This window comes from Bombyx mori, chromosome 25 (genome assembly GCF_030269925.1).
Source record: "Bombyx mori chromosome 25, ASM3026992v2".
NCBI classification, from domain to species: Eukaryota; Metazoa; Arthropoda; class Insecta; order Lepidoptera; family Bombycidae; genus Bombyx; species Bombyx mori.
The window spans coordinates 9,224,548-9,244,587 of NC_085131.1; the positions used below are offsets into that span (position 1 = coordinate 9,224,548).

Genomic DNA, 20,040 nt, shown 5'->3' on the forward strand with positions numbered 1-20,040 from the left:
AAGCTCTAATCAATTTGTTATGAATGTATTACAATTCAGTTAAACGTTTGGTTCTAAAAGTAGAGCCTTACGTCTATAGAAATAAGGTTGAAATCTTCGGGCTTTGACTCCAGGTAGACCTTCAGCTCTTCTGCTCATTTAATGCAACAAAATGATAAAAATCGGGCAGTGAAATCGTTCCGTCACCTGTTTCGGAAACAAAGGATCACAATAATTTTATTACATACCTACTCGGTATTATTTGACAAGAGAATATTGTACTGGCGCCAAAGAGGTCGTTGCCTCTATATAAAACGCAATTAATGTCATTTAAATCACACGAAACATGATAATATCTTTCAAAGATACTTCGAAATAATTTCACATCACAAACGAACGGAAAAATTATAACAAGGATCTTACATTTATTAGTGAAAACGAGCTCACGGTGCACTTGCTTTTAAGTGGTTACCGAAACCCGTAGATTCCACAGCGTGTATATTGTATACTTCATATATATCCATGCTTCATTTACTGCAGTCTTAAATAGAATCATAGAAACCATACTAAATGTACAATATGACAATCACGGCGGAAGACAAATATCTTAACATGTTTCTCTTCAAATTATGTTTAAGGAAAGCACTTTTTAATAAGCAGTTGTCTGATTCTGTCCCTGGCAGTGCTAGTGTCCCCTTAACATCAAATAGGTTGCTTTTATGTTTGTCTTCGACAGCAAGAATCATCAAGTTTAACTCAACAAACGTTTTAATTAGTATAACTGCTGGTTGTCGCAGTCATTGTAATACGGTGGTAGATTTAGCGAAGCACTGTTCTTGCTAGGACTAGTGTTAGCAAGTCCTTCCAGATCGAGTCCTTTTAGCTCACTCACCAAACCGTGCGTAGCTGAAATACTTCTGTAGGCTATCAGCGATTGAGTAGGAGAAAAAAAGAAAAAAAACGAGGCTCATTGTGTACTCGCACAAGAATGTTTCGTAAACCTATCCATATTCCTGCAACGAAGTATTAAGCTTCGATTTAAAGGGCATAACAAACGTAATCAAAATATAGTTAAGAACTATGAGGGTTCTTTCGAAGTGGGCACTCAAGTTGTGGCGCCTGCGGACTCTAATTACAATTGTTGAATTGTAAATGGGCGAGGAAAAACCGGAAGAATTAAGGAACAATAAACACTATTCAAAATGTTCTAGAGGTTTCTTGATAATGCATTTTCCTCTAAAGACATTATGACTGTTGACGTACTGGGAAAAGTGTATTATTCTCCTTTATTCATGCGACGCGGTTAACCTCGTCAGCTTGATATTATTACGAAATTCTTTTTTCGTTCATGTGGGAAAAAAATTAACATGAATATTATTGTAATGCGTTGTTTCTCTTTAATCGATTAGATACATTACTCAAACTATAAATAGTTTTACCAAGCTGGAACTCTTGTCGATTATCGGATGTTTTTCACATTATTTTGTTCCGATAAAACGATTTTGATCAAATGTTCACGATTGACTTCCACGGTGAAGAAATAACATCGTGTAATAAAAATCAAACCCGCAAAATTATAATTTGCGTGATTACTAGTGGTAGGACCTCTTGTGAGTCCGCGCGGGTAAGAACCACCACCCCGCCTATTTCTGCCGTGAAGCAGTAATGCGTTTCGGTTTGAAGGGTGGGGCAGCCGTTGTAACTACACTCAGACTTTAGAACTTTTGGTAGGCAGCGGCTTGGCTCTGCCCCTGGCATTGCTGAAGCCCAGGGGCGACGGTAACCACTCACCATCAGGTGGGCCGTGCGCTCGTCGGCTTACAAGGACAATAAAAGAAAAACTCAGGTGGGTGGCGCATTTACGTTGTAGATGTCTATGGGCTCCAGTAACCGCTTAACACCAGGTGGGCTGTGAGCTCGTCCACACATCTAAGCAATAAAAAAACAAATCTAACAGCGATATATGATTCCAGGTTATGTACGCTTCGGGTAACGCGGCTGCGCGTCTGTGGAGCGCTTGGCGATGCCGGCGGCGGCGCCGCTGGCGGGGCTGGTGCGGGCGCCGTCATCCTCGCGGCACGCATGCACAGCAGCAAGCGCACGTTGCGTTCCAACGACATCACCATACCGCCGATGGACGTCGAACTGGACCTCTGCTTTTCGCTTCAGTACCCACATTTCGTGAAACGGGACGGTAACAGGTGCGTTCAATTTATTAATTTTATTTTTTTATTGCTTAGATGGGTGGACGAGCTCACAGCCCACCTGGCGTTAAGTGGTTACTGGAGCCCATAGACATCTACAACATAAATGCGCCACCCACCTTGAGATATAAGATTTAAGGTCTCAGTATAGTTACAACGGCTGCCCCACCCTTCAAACCGAAACGCATTACTGCTTCACGGCAGAAATAGGCAGGGCGGTAGTACTTACCCGTGCGGACTCACAAGATTACTTATGGTTGGAAATGTAAATTTATGGTTGGAAATGCTGTCCATTGTTGTAATCCAGCGACATGTCCAGTCCTGTTTGACTAACAACTGAAGTTTCACTCAAGCAATATAATTATTATTAAAAATCAAAGCAACATTTCATAAATATTTTTTTTTGTGATAAAAACAATGTTTCTCGCTATTAAATCCGCATAATTACATTACACAACACACACGTAAAGCACATTTTTTTAAGATGGATACGCGGATTTTGTAAACATCATAAAACTCGATACTAAAATTTTTAGTGGCTGTAATAAAATAGTAATAGCGAAACCATCATTGTTTTGCCATTTCTATTCATATTCATAAAAAAACCCTTTATAAAATTTATTGATTTTGGACCGATCACGAGATGTGTATAAAGTTTGAACTTGGCTTTTATGATTGAAAGCTTCCAGTGTGTGACGTGTTTTAGAGGACTTTTTTATTGTTGTAGTCTGGCAGACGACTTCATGGTCATTTTGTTGCTTGGTCGGCACCAGAGAACAAAGATATTACAACGTGTATGTTGTAATTTCTATCTGCATCCTCAACTTGAGACATGAAGTCTGAGACTAATTTAAAATGTCTGGTCAATTCATCAAACCGGAACGCATGATAGCTTCACGGCCTAAATGGGTAAGATGATGGTACCTACCCGTGCGGTGATGGGTTTGTGCGGAGAGAGAAGAATGCTCTCTCCTACTCTCCACCACCTGCTTCTGCTATATGAGCCATTCGTAGAAATTGAGCATCTCCCTCTCCGAGTACCAAGCGAACGGCCACCGCGGTCCGCAGGCCAGCCGAAGGAGCGGCTAGCCGCATGAACCAATTCTCCAGTGGACGCATAACAACTTAGTCGTGACCCACCCATGACGACGAAAACTTTTAAGTAGTCGAAAAGTCTGAGATAATAAAATGCACCAATCAAATTTGTAGCACATTTTGACTGGACTTATCCGTTTAAACGGCGGAGAATGTAGGCTATATCAACGTAGTACAATAAGGAGAAACATGTTTTAATCGATTTGGTCGTTACAAAAAAAAAACCTATAACATTGTGTCATTGCCAAGTCAGCTCTGACATAGTGGCACTGGACCCGTGTAAATCTGATGTTAACTAATACAAAACTATGCACATTTTAAATTGGCACTCGCCGATTTTAGGAGGACATGGAATTTGTAAATAAAAAAAAATTTAAACAAAATTTTGTATTGCAGATTGCAAATCATGCTACAGAGGCGTAAGAAATACAAAAACCGTACTATCCTTGGATATAAAACTCTGGCTGAAGGTGTCATCCGAATGGATCAAGTAAGAGACCAAATAATAAATACCAGATACTAATAAATAAAATTAAAATAAATTTTATTTCCTAAATCTCACTATTCGAACGTAACTGTAGTGAAACAGCTGAATATACCCATCCATAGTACATACATATTGCTAAAATCGGAACATCATCGCGCGAATAAAAGGAATCGCAATCCATATTTTTTCTATTGTTCAATTTTATCTATGAAAGCGTCGATTCTGTTAGCGCGCAATTTGTATTAATGTGTTAAGTGTGAGCATTAACTACACCATTCAATGCTGGTAGCCTCATTTAAAGATTTCTTATAAAATTACTAACAAAACTAGGCCTTCGTGATAACCATGAAATTTTTCGAATTATTAGAATTAATTATACGCGTACTAGATCGTCACTGTACTGCTGTTATATATATCCATTGTCAGATTTAGTTAGTGTTTGAACCTCATTATGTATGATCTAAAAACAGCCCTGAAACAAATTGAAAAGACAATTAAAACGTAGAATGAATTGGACGTTAAATTAATCCAAACGAACCACGTTAGGAAGCGCCCGGGACATTCGGATCTACAATTAGTGACTAACAGCGTGCTCTTGGCTCTGCGGAGGTTGAATTTATAATTTCCTCCAATTACCGCTTGTTGCTAGTTATTTTAACTTGACGACGATCGCATTGTGTATACGTCATACGTGCGTAAACAAGAGTAAGCCTTGAATGTGATCATTAATATTCTGTATAATCTCTAATAAATTGTACTAGTGGTCCCGCGGTAGTCGAAATTCGATTATAATTATTAATTTCAATTATAAGTTTGAACATTATTATGGTTCCATTATCAGACTTTACTTCTTTACTCTCAATATTAATCTAGTCTCAACTTGACTACAGACTAACAATAAACAAAATAGTATAGATGGGTGTGTGTGTGTCAAATACATGTTAGTGTATGTAATGTTTTCTTTATTGGTTTAATGTATTTTTTAAGCATTATTTAAAAAAAACATTAGCATTTTGCACTCCTTCTCTATATTCTCTATGTGTGTGGGAAATTTCATACTCTTCCGTCCGCGCAATTTTTGTAAAAAGGGATACAAAGTTTTTGCTTCACGTATTAATGTATAGATTTCGAACACTCAACTCTTTAAATACTCGGTAACCGTTTTTAAACGAATGTAAATTGCTCACTTTCGATCATTTCCTACGTGAAGTCTGTCCAAACAAAATGTCAGACGGAATGTTTTTTAAAAAGCAGTCTGAAAACATCTCGTCGAAAATTATAAAACATTTTTGATAGGCATTAACGAATCTGAAATGTCTGACTCTAATGAAACTAGCACGTTGAGATTCAAATGAGAACTGGTTTTTATTCATTCAAAAAATATACACAGATAAAACACACAAATACCAATATAGGTTAGTTTCACATTAGTGACAACAGATGTCGGTACTTAGCAGAGTTTAATGTTGATTATTTAGATATAAATTTCAACACTCCCACTATATCTAATAATCATAACCATAAGCATTTATAAAAAAAAAATTAGGTAACATTTTACACAATCACCAATCCTAACAACTCCATAAAGGCATAATGTTTCTTAGCACACAAACTTTTAGTAAACAAGTCAGCGGGCATGTCAGCAGTCGACAAATAGTATAATTTTATTATATTATTTGAAACACACTCTCTGGCAAAATGATATTTCACATCTATGTGCTTAGATTGTTTGTGAAATACTGGATTCATCGACAACTTCTGTGCACTCTGATTGTCATTAAACAAACTTAAAGTATACATTTTATTTGTGATTTCAAACTGCAAAGTTCTTAAATATATGGCTTCTTTACATGCTTCTGAAATACTCATGTATTCAGCTTCACAGCTTGAAAGAGCTACTGTTTTTTGTTTCTTACACTCCCAGGATATTACTCCATTGGATAACAAAAAACAATAACCAGTATATGACCGTCTATCATATGTATTGTTTGCCCAATCAGCATCAGCAAAACCTTTAATTTCTTTATTTCCATTCTTACAATATTTAATACCAAATGATTTAGTCCTTTTTAAATATTTTAAAATCCTCTTAGCATAATGCCAATGCTCATCAGTATGATTAATATTAAACTGGCTTAAATAGCTTACAGAGTAAGTTATATCTGGTCTGGTTAAGACCGACAGGTACATTAGGCTACCTATAAGCTGCTGATAGGGCACTTGTTTAGTTACATTTTGACCAGTGTTTACATTTAACTTAGTCTCCATTGGAGTTTCAACAGTCTTACAGTCTGCCATTTGAAATTTTTCTAATAAACTCTCAATATAACTTTCTTGATTTAAAGTAACAGACCCTTCCTTTTTATCAAATTTAACATTCATCCCAAGACACTGTTTTACTTGCCCTAAATCCTTAATTTTAAATTTATTTGACAATATTTCCTTCAGTCTATTAGTTTCCTTTTTATTATTGGAAAAAATAAAAAAATCATCGACATAAAGGGCCACTATAGTTACCATATTTTCAATTTTCTTTGTATACATACAATGTTCTAATTTAGATTTCTTATAACCATTTTCAATTAAACAACTATCTACCTTTTTGTTCCAGGCCCTGGACGCCTGTTTTAAGCCATAGATGGCTTTATTAAGTTTTAACACTTTCTTAGAGTTATCTTGGGAATTAAAACATTCAGGTTTTTGCATGTATATAGTCTCCTCTAAGTTACCATTTAAAAAAGCAGTTTTTACGTCTAAATGTGTAACATCAAGATCTAATTGGACTGATAGTGAAAACAAAAGTCGTAATGTTGTATGTCTAACAACAGGCGAGAAGGTTTCCTTATAATCTACTCCTTGTTTCTGGGAAAAACCTTTAGCTACAAGTCTAGCACGGAACCTAACCTTACTTTCACTATCATATTTCTTACACAAAACCCATCTACATTTAACTATAGTACTGTCTTTAGGTGCATCAGTAAGTTCCCAAGCATCATTATCTTCAAAACACTGTAATTCGTCCCTTATTGCCTCTAACCACTGTTCCCTATCTGGTCCTTTTAGAGCCTCATCAAGTGAAAGTTCACAAACATTTTGAATAACACTACTTTCTAAACACATATTAGAATAACCATACCTGTCCGGCTTCTTTCTTTGCCTAGAGGAATAACTTCTTTTAACACTCACAACACTTTCCACACTGTCATCAGAAGAATCATCTGGTACATAAGTCTCATCATTATTATCATGAAAAATTTCACTTCCTGATTCATACGATGTGTCTCCCACTGAATCCTCACTGGATTGTGATTGTTCAGTTTCCTCAATCTGGACTACACTTTCTGTTTGTTTGGCATTTTCTATGATGATCACATCACGGCTTGTTGTGATATCCTTAGTGCTTGGATTGTAGACCCGATAACCTTTTACATCCTCTGGGAAACCAACTAGAATCCCTTTTACAGCCTTTTTATTCCATTTGAGGCGCTTCTCTTTTGGAATGTGCATCATCACTATACTTCCAAATACCCTTAAGTGGCTAATATCTGGCTTTACTCCATTCCACATCTCAAAAGGTGTTTCATTCAAATTTTCCACCACTATCCTATTTTGTAAGTATACAGCAGTATTGGCTGCTTCAGCCCAAAAGCTTTCGTCCATTTTAGCATCAAAGAGCAGACACCTTGCCTTTTCCACCACAGTACGATTAAATCTCTCTGCCAAGCCATTCTGTTCTGGTGTGTATGGATTGCTTTTCTGATGAACTATTCCTGCTTTACTTAAATAATTATCAAACTCTTTATTCACAAATTCTTTCCCATTGTCGCTTCTAAGAATCTTAATTTTTCTGTTTAATTTATTCTCCACCTCAGCTTTGTATCTTTGAAAACATTCAAAAGCTTCACTTTTGTTTTTCAAAAAATAAATTTAGATGTAGCGACTATAGTCATCAATGAATAAAATAAAATATCTGGAACCACCAAGCGACACATTCTTGAATGACCCACATACATCCGTATGTATTATCTGCAGGAGATCATCACTTCTATTTCCATTATGTGGAAAGGGTAAACGATTTTGTTTCCCTTCGCAACACACTATACATGATGACTTTGATATTTCTGCCTTTCTATCAAGTGTAAGACCTTCCACAGCTTTCTGCATTTTACTTAAATAGTTACTGTTGACATGACCAAGCCGACGATGCCAAATTTCACTCGAGGTCACCATTGCAGCCAGCCTTTCAGGTATTCTCAACTTATAAACTCCATTTAATAAGCAAGCTGTAGCAACTAGCTCATTACACTTATTAAATATTTGACAGCCATCATCTTTAAACAGGACCTTGTTGCCTTTTGCAATCAATTGACTTACGGAGATGAGATTCGTGGTCAAACTAGGTACACATAATACTCCTTCAACAACCACATCATACTCACAGTTATCTGTCAATGTTGTTAATCTCACATCACCAGAGCACTTGACAGACACTTTTTCTTTATTCGCAACAACAATTTCTTGGACTGTATGATTGTTCGACACATTTGTAATCCAATGTTCATTCGCTGTCAAATGGCCACTAGCACCTGAATCAATGTACCAATCATTCTTCGAAAAACAACCATTTAGGAACACGGCACTGAACGCATTTGTTTGTTTACGTTCACTGAATTTGTTATTTGATGAATCTTTTACATCATTAGGACATTGATTACGATAGTGTCCCGTTTGTTTACATTTGTAACATTTGATTACTTTTTGTTTTGACATTGATGTTGACGTCCGAGTTCTTCCGGTATTGGCGCCATACTTTTTTCGATAACTCGCAAATGCTCCGCTAACGTCGCCACTGTCTTCCTCCAAGTCCATCAATTTTGTTTTAATGGCGTCGGCCGTTATATTAATGCCCGAATGTTCAATCGCCATTATCATTGGCGAATATTTTTCAGATAATCCAGCTAAAAGCAATGATCCTACCCACTCATCATTAATATGAAATCCCGATCCACTCAATTTTTGGCTCGTTTCTATGATTTGAGTAACATAAGACGTCATAGATGTACAATTTTCAAGACGAATTGATATCAAAGTTCTCAACAAGCTGATCCTTCTAGTAAATCCTGAATCATCGAATAAATGCTTTAATTTTTCCCATAGTTTCTTCGTATTTTCGACATCCTTGATATGTACATATAGCGACGAGTCAATCGTTAGAATCAATTTTGCCTTGGTTTTCGCATCGGCTGCGGCTTCATCTGGATTCGTGACTTTGATACAGTCCGAAGTACCTTCCAGTATCAGAAAATTCTCCGCGGCGAAAGCCCACTCCTGGTAGTTCTCGCGACCTTTTAATTTTGGCACGCTTACAACGTAATTCGAACTCATTTTCACCGGCACAGTGTATTCTCAGTCCACACAAACTTATACAGCATTAACTTGCAAGTTCTTGACGGAAAAAACACGTAATTCTGGGCCCATAACCTCTAATGAAACTAGCACGTTGAGATTCAAATGAGAACTGGTTTTTATTCATTCAAAAAATATACACAGATAAAACACACAAATACCAATATAGGTTAGTTTCACATTAGTGACAACAGATGTCGGTACTTAGCAGAGTTTAATGTTGATTATTTAGATATAAATTTCAACACTGACAATCGTTAATGATGGTTTCCATACAGCGCTGATATCAAATAGAGGTCGTGTGTTACGAAAATAAAAATCTACATACTCTAGCTATTTTAGACTGTGGTAATCATTGTGTATAGTAATTATCTCTAATTATAATGAACATCTCTCACAGTAATTCATAGTAATGAAATAGGTAACTTTTGCAAATTGAGTTTTGGAATACATTGGAAAGTATTAAAAATGTTTCATGTTCCTTTAGGTAAACTAGCTGCAGTCTATGCAATTAAATGTTGTTTGGCCTTAAATAATTAAATAGATATGTTCATGGTAGACATTAGGTAGACGCGCTGATACGACTATATCGTTGCTAACCCAGCCGTTTATCGATCGAGAAATATATTCTGATTTTGACTTTAAAAAAGCCCGAAGTCTTCATGTTTGATGCATGTTTGCACTAACTAGCGGTCAATTGGTTTGTTTGGTTATGTTTTTGTTATGAAAATGTTATGTCTCGGCTGTAGAAAATAAGCAAAGATATATATTATTTATTCTAAGTACAATCAGTTGAGTAATATTTTCTATTCGATTTGTCAACTGTTTTTTTTTATTTCTTTATTTTATTAACTGTCTACGAGCTTTAGTGTCATCAATAAAATGTGTCCGAAAATAATCAGTTTTTTCTTCTTAAAAATTAATAGAGCATAGGAAAAATGTTATACATACCTACATAGAAAATAAATTTAATTTTAAATTTTAGAGATTGTCATCGAAATTCGATGATTAATAAAATTAAATTTTCATAAAAAGAATAAGTAGATCAATTGTGAAAAACTACTTTGACGTTTGTGTTCCAAGGTTCTCCAACGTTCGATGGATATGGAATTAGAACTGATCGGGGTAGGTGGGAAAGTGGGTGCAGCCGCAGGGCAGCCGGTAGCGAAGCTGTCGATCACCGGCTTGGCTTCGACGCCAGTCGATCACGACACGAAGAACAACAATACACTGCTTATAACCGGTGAGCGTACTTTCATTAATAATATCAATTATCATAAAGGAATGTAATACGAATTATTCTTGTGATTTTATTGCGATGATAATTTTGTAATATGGTGTATGATCTTGTCCTTCCCATATTTTTCTTCTCGCTTCGGTTTCTTCAATACTGAGGGTCGAGACCACCTCCTCGCAACAAGAGCTTATTGCGGGCCATTCCACACCATTTGCAGGAGCAATGCTCTACACTTGGCACAAATGTAGAGCATCGTGAACTATGGTGTCGAGGATAGTGCGGATCTAGTCAGTCTAATGTGTCGGGCCTCTACCTCGTGCTCTTTTTTCGTTTACCTTGCCAGTCACCATTGGCTTCTCCAAGCTGCCGTTATCCTTTCTTGCAATGTGGCCAAAGTATTCCAGAACTCTACGTAGATAGATGGTAGAAAGCTTCGTCTTTATCTGGAGCTCTTGGAGGATCGACACGTTGGTGCGACGTGCTGTCCAGGTAATTCCTAGCATCTTTCACCAGCACCACATCTCAAATGCATTAATTCCGTCGCGATCGGCTTTCTTAAGGGTCCAGGTCTAAATATGTCATAAGAATCACCTTTCTTAACTTACACGAAAATTTACCTTTTTTCAAGTTAAGCCTATGAAATTGTTCGTTTTTTCCTGAACGATCACACGGCCCACCTTGTGCTAAGTGGTAACCGGAGCTTATAGACATCAACAACGTAAATGCCGTCACCTACCTTGAGACGTAAGTTTTAAGCCTTAGTTTTATAGTACGGCTGCCCCACGTTTTAACATGAAACGTATTACTGCTTCACGGCAGAAATAGGCAGGGTGGTGGTATCTACCCATGCAGGCTCACAAGACGCTCTACTGCCCGTAAAGTAATTTGATATCATACTATTCCTACTATTCCTTTCAGAGCGAGGCTACTCTGACGAGGAAGAAGAGGGCGAATTCAGTTCAGTAGAAGAAGCAGATGACATGACGTATGGAGCACCAGCCCGACGACGCACACATCGGCAACTAGCTTTTAACAAGGCGGACCTTTCTTATACAAAGGTATACATACAAGTTTTCACTAACATGAAGTTGTTTAGTGTAAAAAGTTATTTAGATTTAAATACAAGATATTGTCCCTGCAAAGAAAATCATTATTGATGCAAAAGGTCATTCGCTTAAAGATGCTTTGTATCCACATTAGTATTTGAAAAGGAAGATGACGAAGACAATTATTTATCTTGTAGACAAGTGTATGATAGTGTAATAAATAATGAAATGAAGTTAGGCTATTTAGTTGCTTACAGCGTTTTCAAATAGGCATAATATGCATTGCACGCAGTTGTCGCGTTCCCGCGACATAAGCTTCATGGAGCGAGAAAGGAAAAGGCAAAGCTATATAAGTTCAAAGGCGCACGAGAGGGACAGCGATAGTGAGCTCGAGCACGCGTCAGCCAAGCGCAAGGGCAGCCGCGGGAAGCTCGCGGTGAGCCCGCACGCGTCCGCACCTAGCTTGCATTGCGTGAGAATAGAGATTATTGTTTTTTTTTTTTTCAAATAAACCGGAAAGACTGTTCCTTTTGTTTATTTCTCAATTCATCTTATGGCCTGGGTTTTAGTGGAGGGCAAGCTTTTTGAAACTTTATAAATTTAAATGTTATTTCGTTTGTTAAGCCACAGGGCTCATCGCTATTTGATAGATTTCATTAATCCGACTTCGATTAGTCGGCATCGGATTTGCTCTATATCGAGAATCGTTTTATAGAAAACGTATTGATAAATAATCTGATATTAAAAATTCGTAGAACGTAATGGCTTTGTTGAATTGAATCTTATTTTTTGAAAAAAATTCAACAATCAAATAAAAGGCGTCCTATCTCTATTCTCACTGATTTTAAATTTACGTCATTTAGTGTTCAAGTTTGTTTGTTTTGTTTCTCTTTTAAAATTATTATAGTTACATTAAATTGATAAGAATTACGGATAACGTTTTGGTATGACGCGCGTGTTCCACTAACGGATTGTTCGCATACAAAAAAAGCAACTTTTATTTACCCGTATACCCGAAATAGATTTATTTGGATCGGTTATTGGAGATGAAATATACCAGTTTCATTGAACAATCGGTTGTCTACAGTGGTCATGTTTAATTTTTCATGCCATCAAAGAAAACGAAAAATCCAAAATCCTGAATTCGTGCTTTTAAAAAAAAAAAACTTATTATCTAGTGCCTAAGGGACGACGCTTTGAGAAGTAAATTTGTATTCTATTGTAAGTTTACTTGATGAAAAAAAATTGGACACGATTTGAACTATTAATCGCTGTTCTACCTATTTCTTTTTTTATTCCAAATAATCGCGTATTTTGATTTTATGAATTTGAGACTATTTGAGAGTATTTGAGACTTCGATGTCTTATGACCACTTTGAAGGCATTGACTTGTTCTACAAGCTTTGTTTGACGTTAAGCGTCTATAAACGAAAAGAAATAAAACACTTCATCCATACTTCGAACTTGAATCATATTGCAGACGCCTCGTATAGTTGAAACCGTGAGTTTTATTACTTTTGTTTTCCGATTAACAGTTTTAAATTCCGTCTAAATATAGAAGCGAGGTATTTCAAAGTCCCATGACTAGTATTATTACGTATATGTGTATAATATGATGATGATAAAGATATATAATATGAATATTCATTACGCGCGTGTCGTGACTCACGGAGACTTAGTTTACATATAAACTGATACGGTACGTTCCTAGTACAATGTATATAATAATATGTACACATGTATAATAAATTACGCAACTCATTCGTTACATATTTAGTAGCTTATCGTTTTTATTTTCATCTTTTGATTAGATTAAATTTGTGTACATTTTTGTCCTGTAGTATGTAGTAGTGTTCGTTGCGTCTTCATGGAGGTACGGTCTCTTGTGTTTGTTGGTTTCAATTTTTACTGATTGTTTTTATTCGCTTTTTTTTTTCGTTTACAATGTTTGTTAACGTTATGAATTGAGATGCTGTTTATTTTGCTGAATGTTTAATCGTCACCTGTGTGTGGTTGTGTGTGTCTGTGTTCGTGTTTGACATTCGTACAAGTGAATTTGACATTTGACATTGGACGTTTAAATTTCATATCCTGAGTTGTTTTTTGCATTAATTGGCAAAAGGATCTAGGAATAAGGCAACTCTTTTTTTAAATAAAAGTAATCTATTGGAACGTATAGAAAAAACGATGCCATTAATTGTCATTATTGGCTAATTTCTACAAAGTGTCTCACGAATACGGCCACTAGATTATTTTATGTGGCTGTATGTATGTTAAGGACTAGACAAGATTATTCTTTCTGTAAATTCTCGCAGGTATTTCCGTATAGTATACAATTCGTATTTGACAACCCCAGAATAAGGGTTAAACATAATATTATCGAAGTGAATCCTTGATGCTGGTGGTAGAGCGTATTGTGAGCCTCGAACTTGCCTATTTCTATCGCTAAACCGTAATTGTGTTTGAAGAACGAAGCAGCCTATAATGCTATACAATGTCTCATCTTGAGTGGTGTTATCTAAATTGTAATCTAGATTTCGAGTGGTAAGCTCGCAATGCCATTGTCAACAAAAAATAAAAGGGTGCTACGATTAAAATAAAATTAAAACTTCTAGTTGTTCCCTTTACTTATGGGACACTATAAGATACGATATATATCGTACTAGCGACCCGCCCTCGCTTCGCTTCGGAAACTGTAATTTATTATTGATTTCTCTACTATTTAATGGATGTTATTATACATATAAACCTACCTCTTCAATTACTCTATCTATTAAAAAAAAACCGCATCTAAATCCGTTGCGTAGTTTTAAAGATTTAAGCATACATATGGATATAGGGACAGAGAAAGCGATTTTGTTTTATACTATGTAGTGATATCGATGATTCGTATTAAAAGTATCGTTCGATTGCAGCAACGTAACTTGAAGCAGAAGTTCGCTGCGTTGCTGCGTCGCTTCCGTGTACCGGAGGAATTATCGGAGCGTGGGGCGGCGCGCGACACACACAATGCCCAGCGCGACATCGACGAGCTATTCCAAGTAAGCTATTTTTCAACCGACATAAAAAAAACTGGTGGTAGGTTTATTGCTTAGATGGGTGGACGAGCTCACAGCCCACCTGGGGTTCAGTGGTTACTGGAGCCCATAGACATCTACAACGCAAATGCCGCCACCCACCTTGAGATATAAGTTCTAAGGTCTCCGTATCGTTACAACGGCTGCCCCGCCCTTCAAACCGAAACGCATTACTTCTTCACAGCAGAAATAGGCAGGGCGGTGGTACCTACCCGTGCCACTAGTAATAAAGTTATAATTACATACATAACTGAAACAATTTGTTTATTTAGGAACTAGAATCACTCTCGTGCGGTGAGGGTGAAGATTCCGGACCTGATCAGATGGACACTATCAGCATCGGTTCGACGCCCAAGCCGTCTCTTCGGCCGTTCTTCAGCAGCTCCCGGAGCCTCGCCAACCCGGAACACCACAGGCATTCCAATGGTAACGACACGACCCCCCATCCGTTCTCATCCGATACACGTTCCATGGTCTAAAGAAATTCATCGCACAAACATTAAAAAATAATTAATCATTAAAAATATTCAACACGTTTGCATTAACAAGTCTTGTTCTAATCAAAACCGTAATGTTTTCCATAATAGCACTCGTTTTATGTAACATTGAATGTGGGTTCACTTGAATGATCCTAACGTCTCTTCCAGAAGGCTCAAAATCAATGATTCGACTATATATATCTACATTCTAAAGCTAAAATAGATTAGGAACATTAAATAAAAAAAACATGTCAAATGAACAAGATGTTAGTAAAAAACTAAATGTTAAAATATATGAACATGATTTTTTTAAATACCGTGGCATACCATAGTAAAATTATATTTTTATAAGTTGTGACGTCATAAGTCAGTAATCGCCGAAATGCCTGAACTGTAATATTGAGAGCGCTTTAGTTTTATTTTCGCTTTTGTTTGTATTTATACATACAAATGATTGTATACGAATAGACGATATTGTGTATTTGTGTTTTGTTTAAAGCTGTGTGCATAGTTTAGTGCTTTGCGTGTGTTGTGTGGAACCAGATATTTTTTGAATAAAATATATAAATGACTCATTGAAATCAAATCAAACGACTTAACAGTTCCAGAACATATAATAATAATGCTTACTGGAAATAAAATATTTAAGTTTTCCAGTAAAAAATCGGTTGTCTGTAAAGTCGGTTTACTGACGATAGTTGAACGTGACAACGTCATAAGAAAATACTGCGATGGAATGGTTTCATTTTTCAATTATCGCAATTATCGTTGCTATAAACAATTGACACCACATTCACTTTTCACTGAACTTCATACTTGACGAAAACATGTAAATGTATTATTGTATAGCAGCTGTCCACGCGGATGCATCGCTCACTCAAGTAGGAGCGAGGTAACGCCACATGAGTCATGTTTTTTCGGGCGTGCAGCCGGCTCCATCGAATTATAAGGCGTTGTCACGTAAAAAATTTATTAAAATTGATTTCCACTCGAGGCTCAATGCAAAGCAGGCAATAAAATATTCATAAAAACAACAAATTTAATATAAATGAATAAATATTTTAATGGGAGTTACATTTTTTAATTCGCACTCGATCACCAAAATTTCATGAGTGAATTTAATAATGAATTGATTGGTATTATGAAGTGCACGTTCCACACGGTGCACGCACGTTATAAAGGTACGTACGTACGCATGCGCAGTGACGCGACACGCGAGCCTCGCGTCCGCCGCCGAGCTGAGCGCAGTGCGAGAACGGAACGTCGCTACCGTCCCGTTCGCAGGTAATGAGCACGCTTACTGTGAATACGTCCTTACATTAATTGAAACTCGCGAGATTAAACAATGAACAATTCACTATTGACACCTAACGAATACCCGAATAATATAACGAATTTACTGGTGGTAGGACGTCTTGAGAGTCCGCGCGGGTAGTTACCGTTTTCTGCCTTGAAGCAGTAATGCGTTTCGGTTTGAAGGGCGGGGCAGCCGTTGTAACTATACTTGAGACCTTAGAACTTATATCTCAAGGTGGGTGGCGCATTTGCGTTGTAGATGTCTATGGGCTCCAGTAACCACTTAACAACCAGGTGGGCTGTCAGCTCGTTCACCCATCTAAGCAATAAAAAAAAACAGTTAAAAAACAAGCTAGTTTTTCAATACGCCGGATCTTCTCAGTGGGACGCGATTCCGATCCGGTTGTAAATTCTGCGAAGCACTGCTCTTGCTAGGGCTAGTCTTAACTAATTCTCTCAGGTTGCCCGGGCGAAGCTGAAATAGCCTCCTAGGCTACCGGCGAATGATTCGAAACATTGAAACAGTCATGATATTTGTCAAAAACTTTTTTTAAATTTATGATTGAAAGCAAAACGTCTTAATTTAAGCAAAATTACTAGAAAATGAAAGTCGTTAATAATTATTCGAAGGAGGTAGTGTGTAGTTCATTGTTAATCTCAGAGTTATTAAGCTATGTGAGTCTCTTTTGTTTCTTTATACTTCGAAGCTTCTGTTCCTATGTAGAATCAGCATGTAGTCTCATAACCGTATGATTTATGGCATGTGTGTTAGTTTGTTTTTTCTAAAATTGTTTTTTTTTTTTTCGAAAGCTAATCTGAACACTACTTTATCTTCTCTCAGAAACTAAAACTCTACTCTTTAGTTTTAGATTGTCTATCTATAAATCTTGTTGTCAAAAGTCAATTTTGAATGTCAATTACTATTCGATATAGTCTCCGATTGGCTTATGTGTGTTGACGGGTGTTTTTGCGTGCGACAGAATCGGAGGCGATCCGCAGCTCCGCGGGCGACGAGCGCGCCAGCGACGGCAACAGCGACGGTGACGTCACTGTCGAAGCCCCAGTCTCCGGGGCTAGCGTGTCCAGCTCGCCGCCCAACGAGACTAAGGTATTAATGACGACATCAAAGCTACAATGTCGTTATAGCCTTCATACAACGCAAGATATTTGACAGATGAAAAGTACCAAAATTATAATTCACAAATAATGGATGAATTGAATTTGTTGAATTATCAATTAAACAGAATTATTAATTAATAGAAAAGCAAATGTGGTGTCGTGGGACACCAGGTAGGAACGAAGTTCCTTCGGCTAATGTAGAATCGACACAATTTGCAAAAAAAAAATCGTGCTCAATTTTATGTTGGTTTTCTTGATTTTTTTCTTAAATTTTGCTGATTAGTTTTTATTTAAGTACAGGAAAGTATTTAGGAAATTCAGTATTTTAGGAAATAATAAATTACGTAAAATAAAAATAAAATCGTAATTCAAATTATCAATTAAAATAACAAAATATGTCTCTTTATTTTTGTTTGACAACATAAAATTACATAGAAATAGAAATAATTACAAAATAGAGAGAGAAGGGATGAGAGAACGAAAAGAAAGAGGGAGAAAGAGAAAGGTATTATACACTACTCGCTTGTGTATACGACTGTCGCGCCTGCGCACGTCTCATTTAACGGTTTTATTCCACGCACTTTTTTCCACGGATTTTTTCTTACGGTTTTACTATCACATTTTTTTCAGTTCGGTCGCGCAGCAAAATCCCTATCCCCTCCAAGCCTGCCGTAAGGAACTTCGTTCCAATTAATTAATTATATTGAGCAATTTTGATAAGACTAAAAAAATAAAATTTCAATATCAAAATTTTGCCGCCCTAAAAACTTTGCCGCCCTGGGCACTTGCCCAGACTGCCCCTAATGTAAATCCACCACTGACCGTCGGTCTACCGAACAATACCACCAGCTCGGTGGAAGATTTTCCATCCATCGTTATACCTACATCGTATCCAGACTCGCCTGGAAAATGATAAGTTAATTTGTGCCCGCAGGAGGATAAGAGATCTAGGTTGTTCCGGAGTGCGACCAGCGGTAGCAACCTGACCCCGGCCACAGCGGGGCGCAAGAAGAACTCCCTCGTCAGTGGAATGGACCGACCTCTGTCCGCACACGAGTTGCCGGTACACAGCCCAACTACACTCGAGGTGTGGATCATTAATTCTTTAGGTTTTTTAATATTCATTACACGAAGAAAACTTCATCGTGAAATGAACAATTATCAATTACTAAACAATTATTATCCAATCAAAGCATACCGGGCGAGTTAAGACGCTTGAAGATAATTTTCATTCGGTACGTTTATCTTTGCAAATCGTAATCAAACAAAAATAATAAATCTAATTTTTAAGATATTGTTATGTGTTTTATCATTTATATCGGTCAAACGTATAGTTTAACCGATACAAATGCAAGTAAATTTTTAATTAATAAAAGCAGGAAACAATTTTATTTCACATCGTAATTTGTCCTTTTCGAACGTGATTGTACTTGCCAGTGTAGAAGGAAGAAAATAATTAGGTATTCTTCGACTCTGTTATAATTAAATACTTGAATTTTATGGTAATGACAACATTTTCGTTTACATTCAGCCACGTCGGACGATGATGGAGCAGATCTCCCGGCTCCTGGCGGAGGACGGTCCGGCCCCGGAGTGCGTGGCGGTGGTGGGGGCGGGCGGCGTGGCCACCGCACTGCACGCGCTGGCCGTGCCCACCGTGGTGGTGCCGTGGCCGCATGCGCCCGACGTCAGGCCGCTGCTGCAAGCTTTGTATTCCAGACCCGTCAAACAGTATGTATTTTTTGCTGATGGCACCTCTTCCATAATCTAATAAAACTTATTAAAACTTTTTACGCAACATCAAAGTCAACACTTTATCTTCATTTAAATGTTGAAATAATCTTCAGTTAGGATTCAGATTTCTAGAGCTAGGGTGTTAAATCTTAATAAAAAAAATAAAAATGGTACCTGTTTGCGGGATTTGAACACCGGTACAGTTGCTTCGTTCAATACGTACACCGGGCGTCTTATTCTTTAGGCCACGATGTCATTCGACATTCTCCATGCGTAAATACATGTTAACATTGACATTTATTAAATTACAACATAAATATTTATAGCTTAGAATTGTGTGTATTAAAGTGAATTAGTAAAATCCAGACTTATCATTATAAACAAGTACTGCCACCCTCGCTCTGTGCTCGCACACATCTTTAGTTGACCGGTGTGTGTGTCAGGAGCTCGCGTCGCTCGTGGATGCGCGTGGCGGTGTGCGGCGGCGACGCGGCGTGCGCGAGCGCGCTGCGGGCGCACTGCGAGCTGGCGGCGCGGCGCCCGCACGACGCGCCGCCCGTGCGCTTCTACATCATACCCACAGGTCCGTACTGTGCGCTTTTTTTTTCCTACCTAACCTGATAGCCTTGAGAGGCTATTTCAGCGTAACCTTAACTAGTAGGTGAGCTCACGGGGCACAAGCCGGAGTGTTGCTAACACTGACCCTAGCGAGAGCAGTGCTTCGCAGAGTCTACCAGCGGATCGGAAACGCGACCCACTGAGAAGATCCGGCGAGAAAATCAGTGGGCTGTGTCTGTGGGTTAATTTACTCGTCGAGGTCTTCGTCACAAGCGACGGGTTCAATGAGAACGATGACCGGGGGTACTGTGCGTGTGCGCACT

At 37.7% G+C, this 20,040-nt stretch overlaps 1 protein-coding gene across 5 annotated transcripts in view; it reads left to right on the forward strand.

Moving 5' to 3' along the window:
- LOC101741609 (phosphofurin acidic cluster sorting protein 1) overlaps positions 1–20,040 on the forward strand; it is a 115,788-nt gene that overhangs the window by 88,121 nt on the left and 7,627 nt on the right. The window contains exons 2-13 of one of the 5 annotated variants that reach the window (XM_038020384.2): positions 1,953–2,180; positions 3,675–3,768; positions 10,255–10,414; positions 11,327–11,466; positions 11,747–11,926; positions 14,370–14,495; positions 14,804–14,957; positions 16,214–16,294; positions 17,287–17,414; positions 18,360–18,512; positions 18,957–19,156; positions 19,606–19,742. In XM_038020384.2, the coding sequence (XP_037876312.1) occupies positions 1,953–2,180; positions 3,675–3,768; positions 10,255–10,414; positions 11,327–11,466; positions 11,747–11,926; positions 14,370–14,495; positions 14,804–14,957; positions 16,214–16,294; positions 17,287–17,414; positions 18,360–18,512; positions 18,957–19,156; positions 19,606–19,742 (1,781 nt within the window). Of the gene's footprint in view, positions 1–1,952; positions 2,181–3,674; positions 3,769–10,254; positions 10,415–11,326; positions 11,467–11,746; positions 11,927–14,369; positions 14,496–14,803; positions 14,958–16,213; positions 16,295–17,286; positions 17,415–18,359; positions 18,513–18,956; positions 19,157–19,602; positions 19,743–20,040 lie in introns of all 5 variants that reach the window. The other 4 variants (XM_038020383.2, XM_038020385.2, XM_038020386.2 and 1 more) reach the window with 4 other exon arrangements.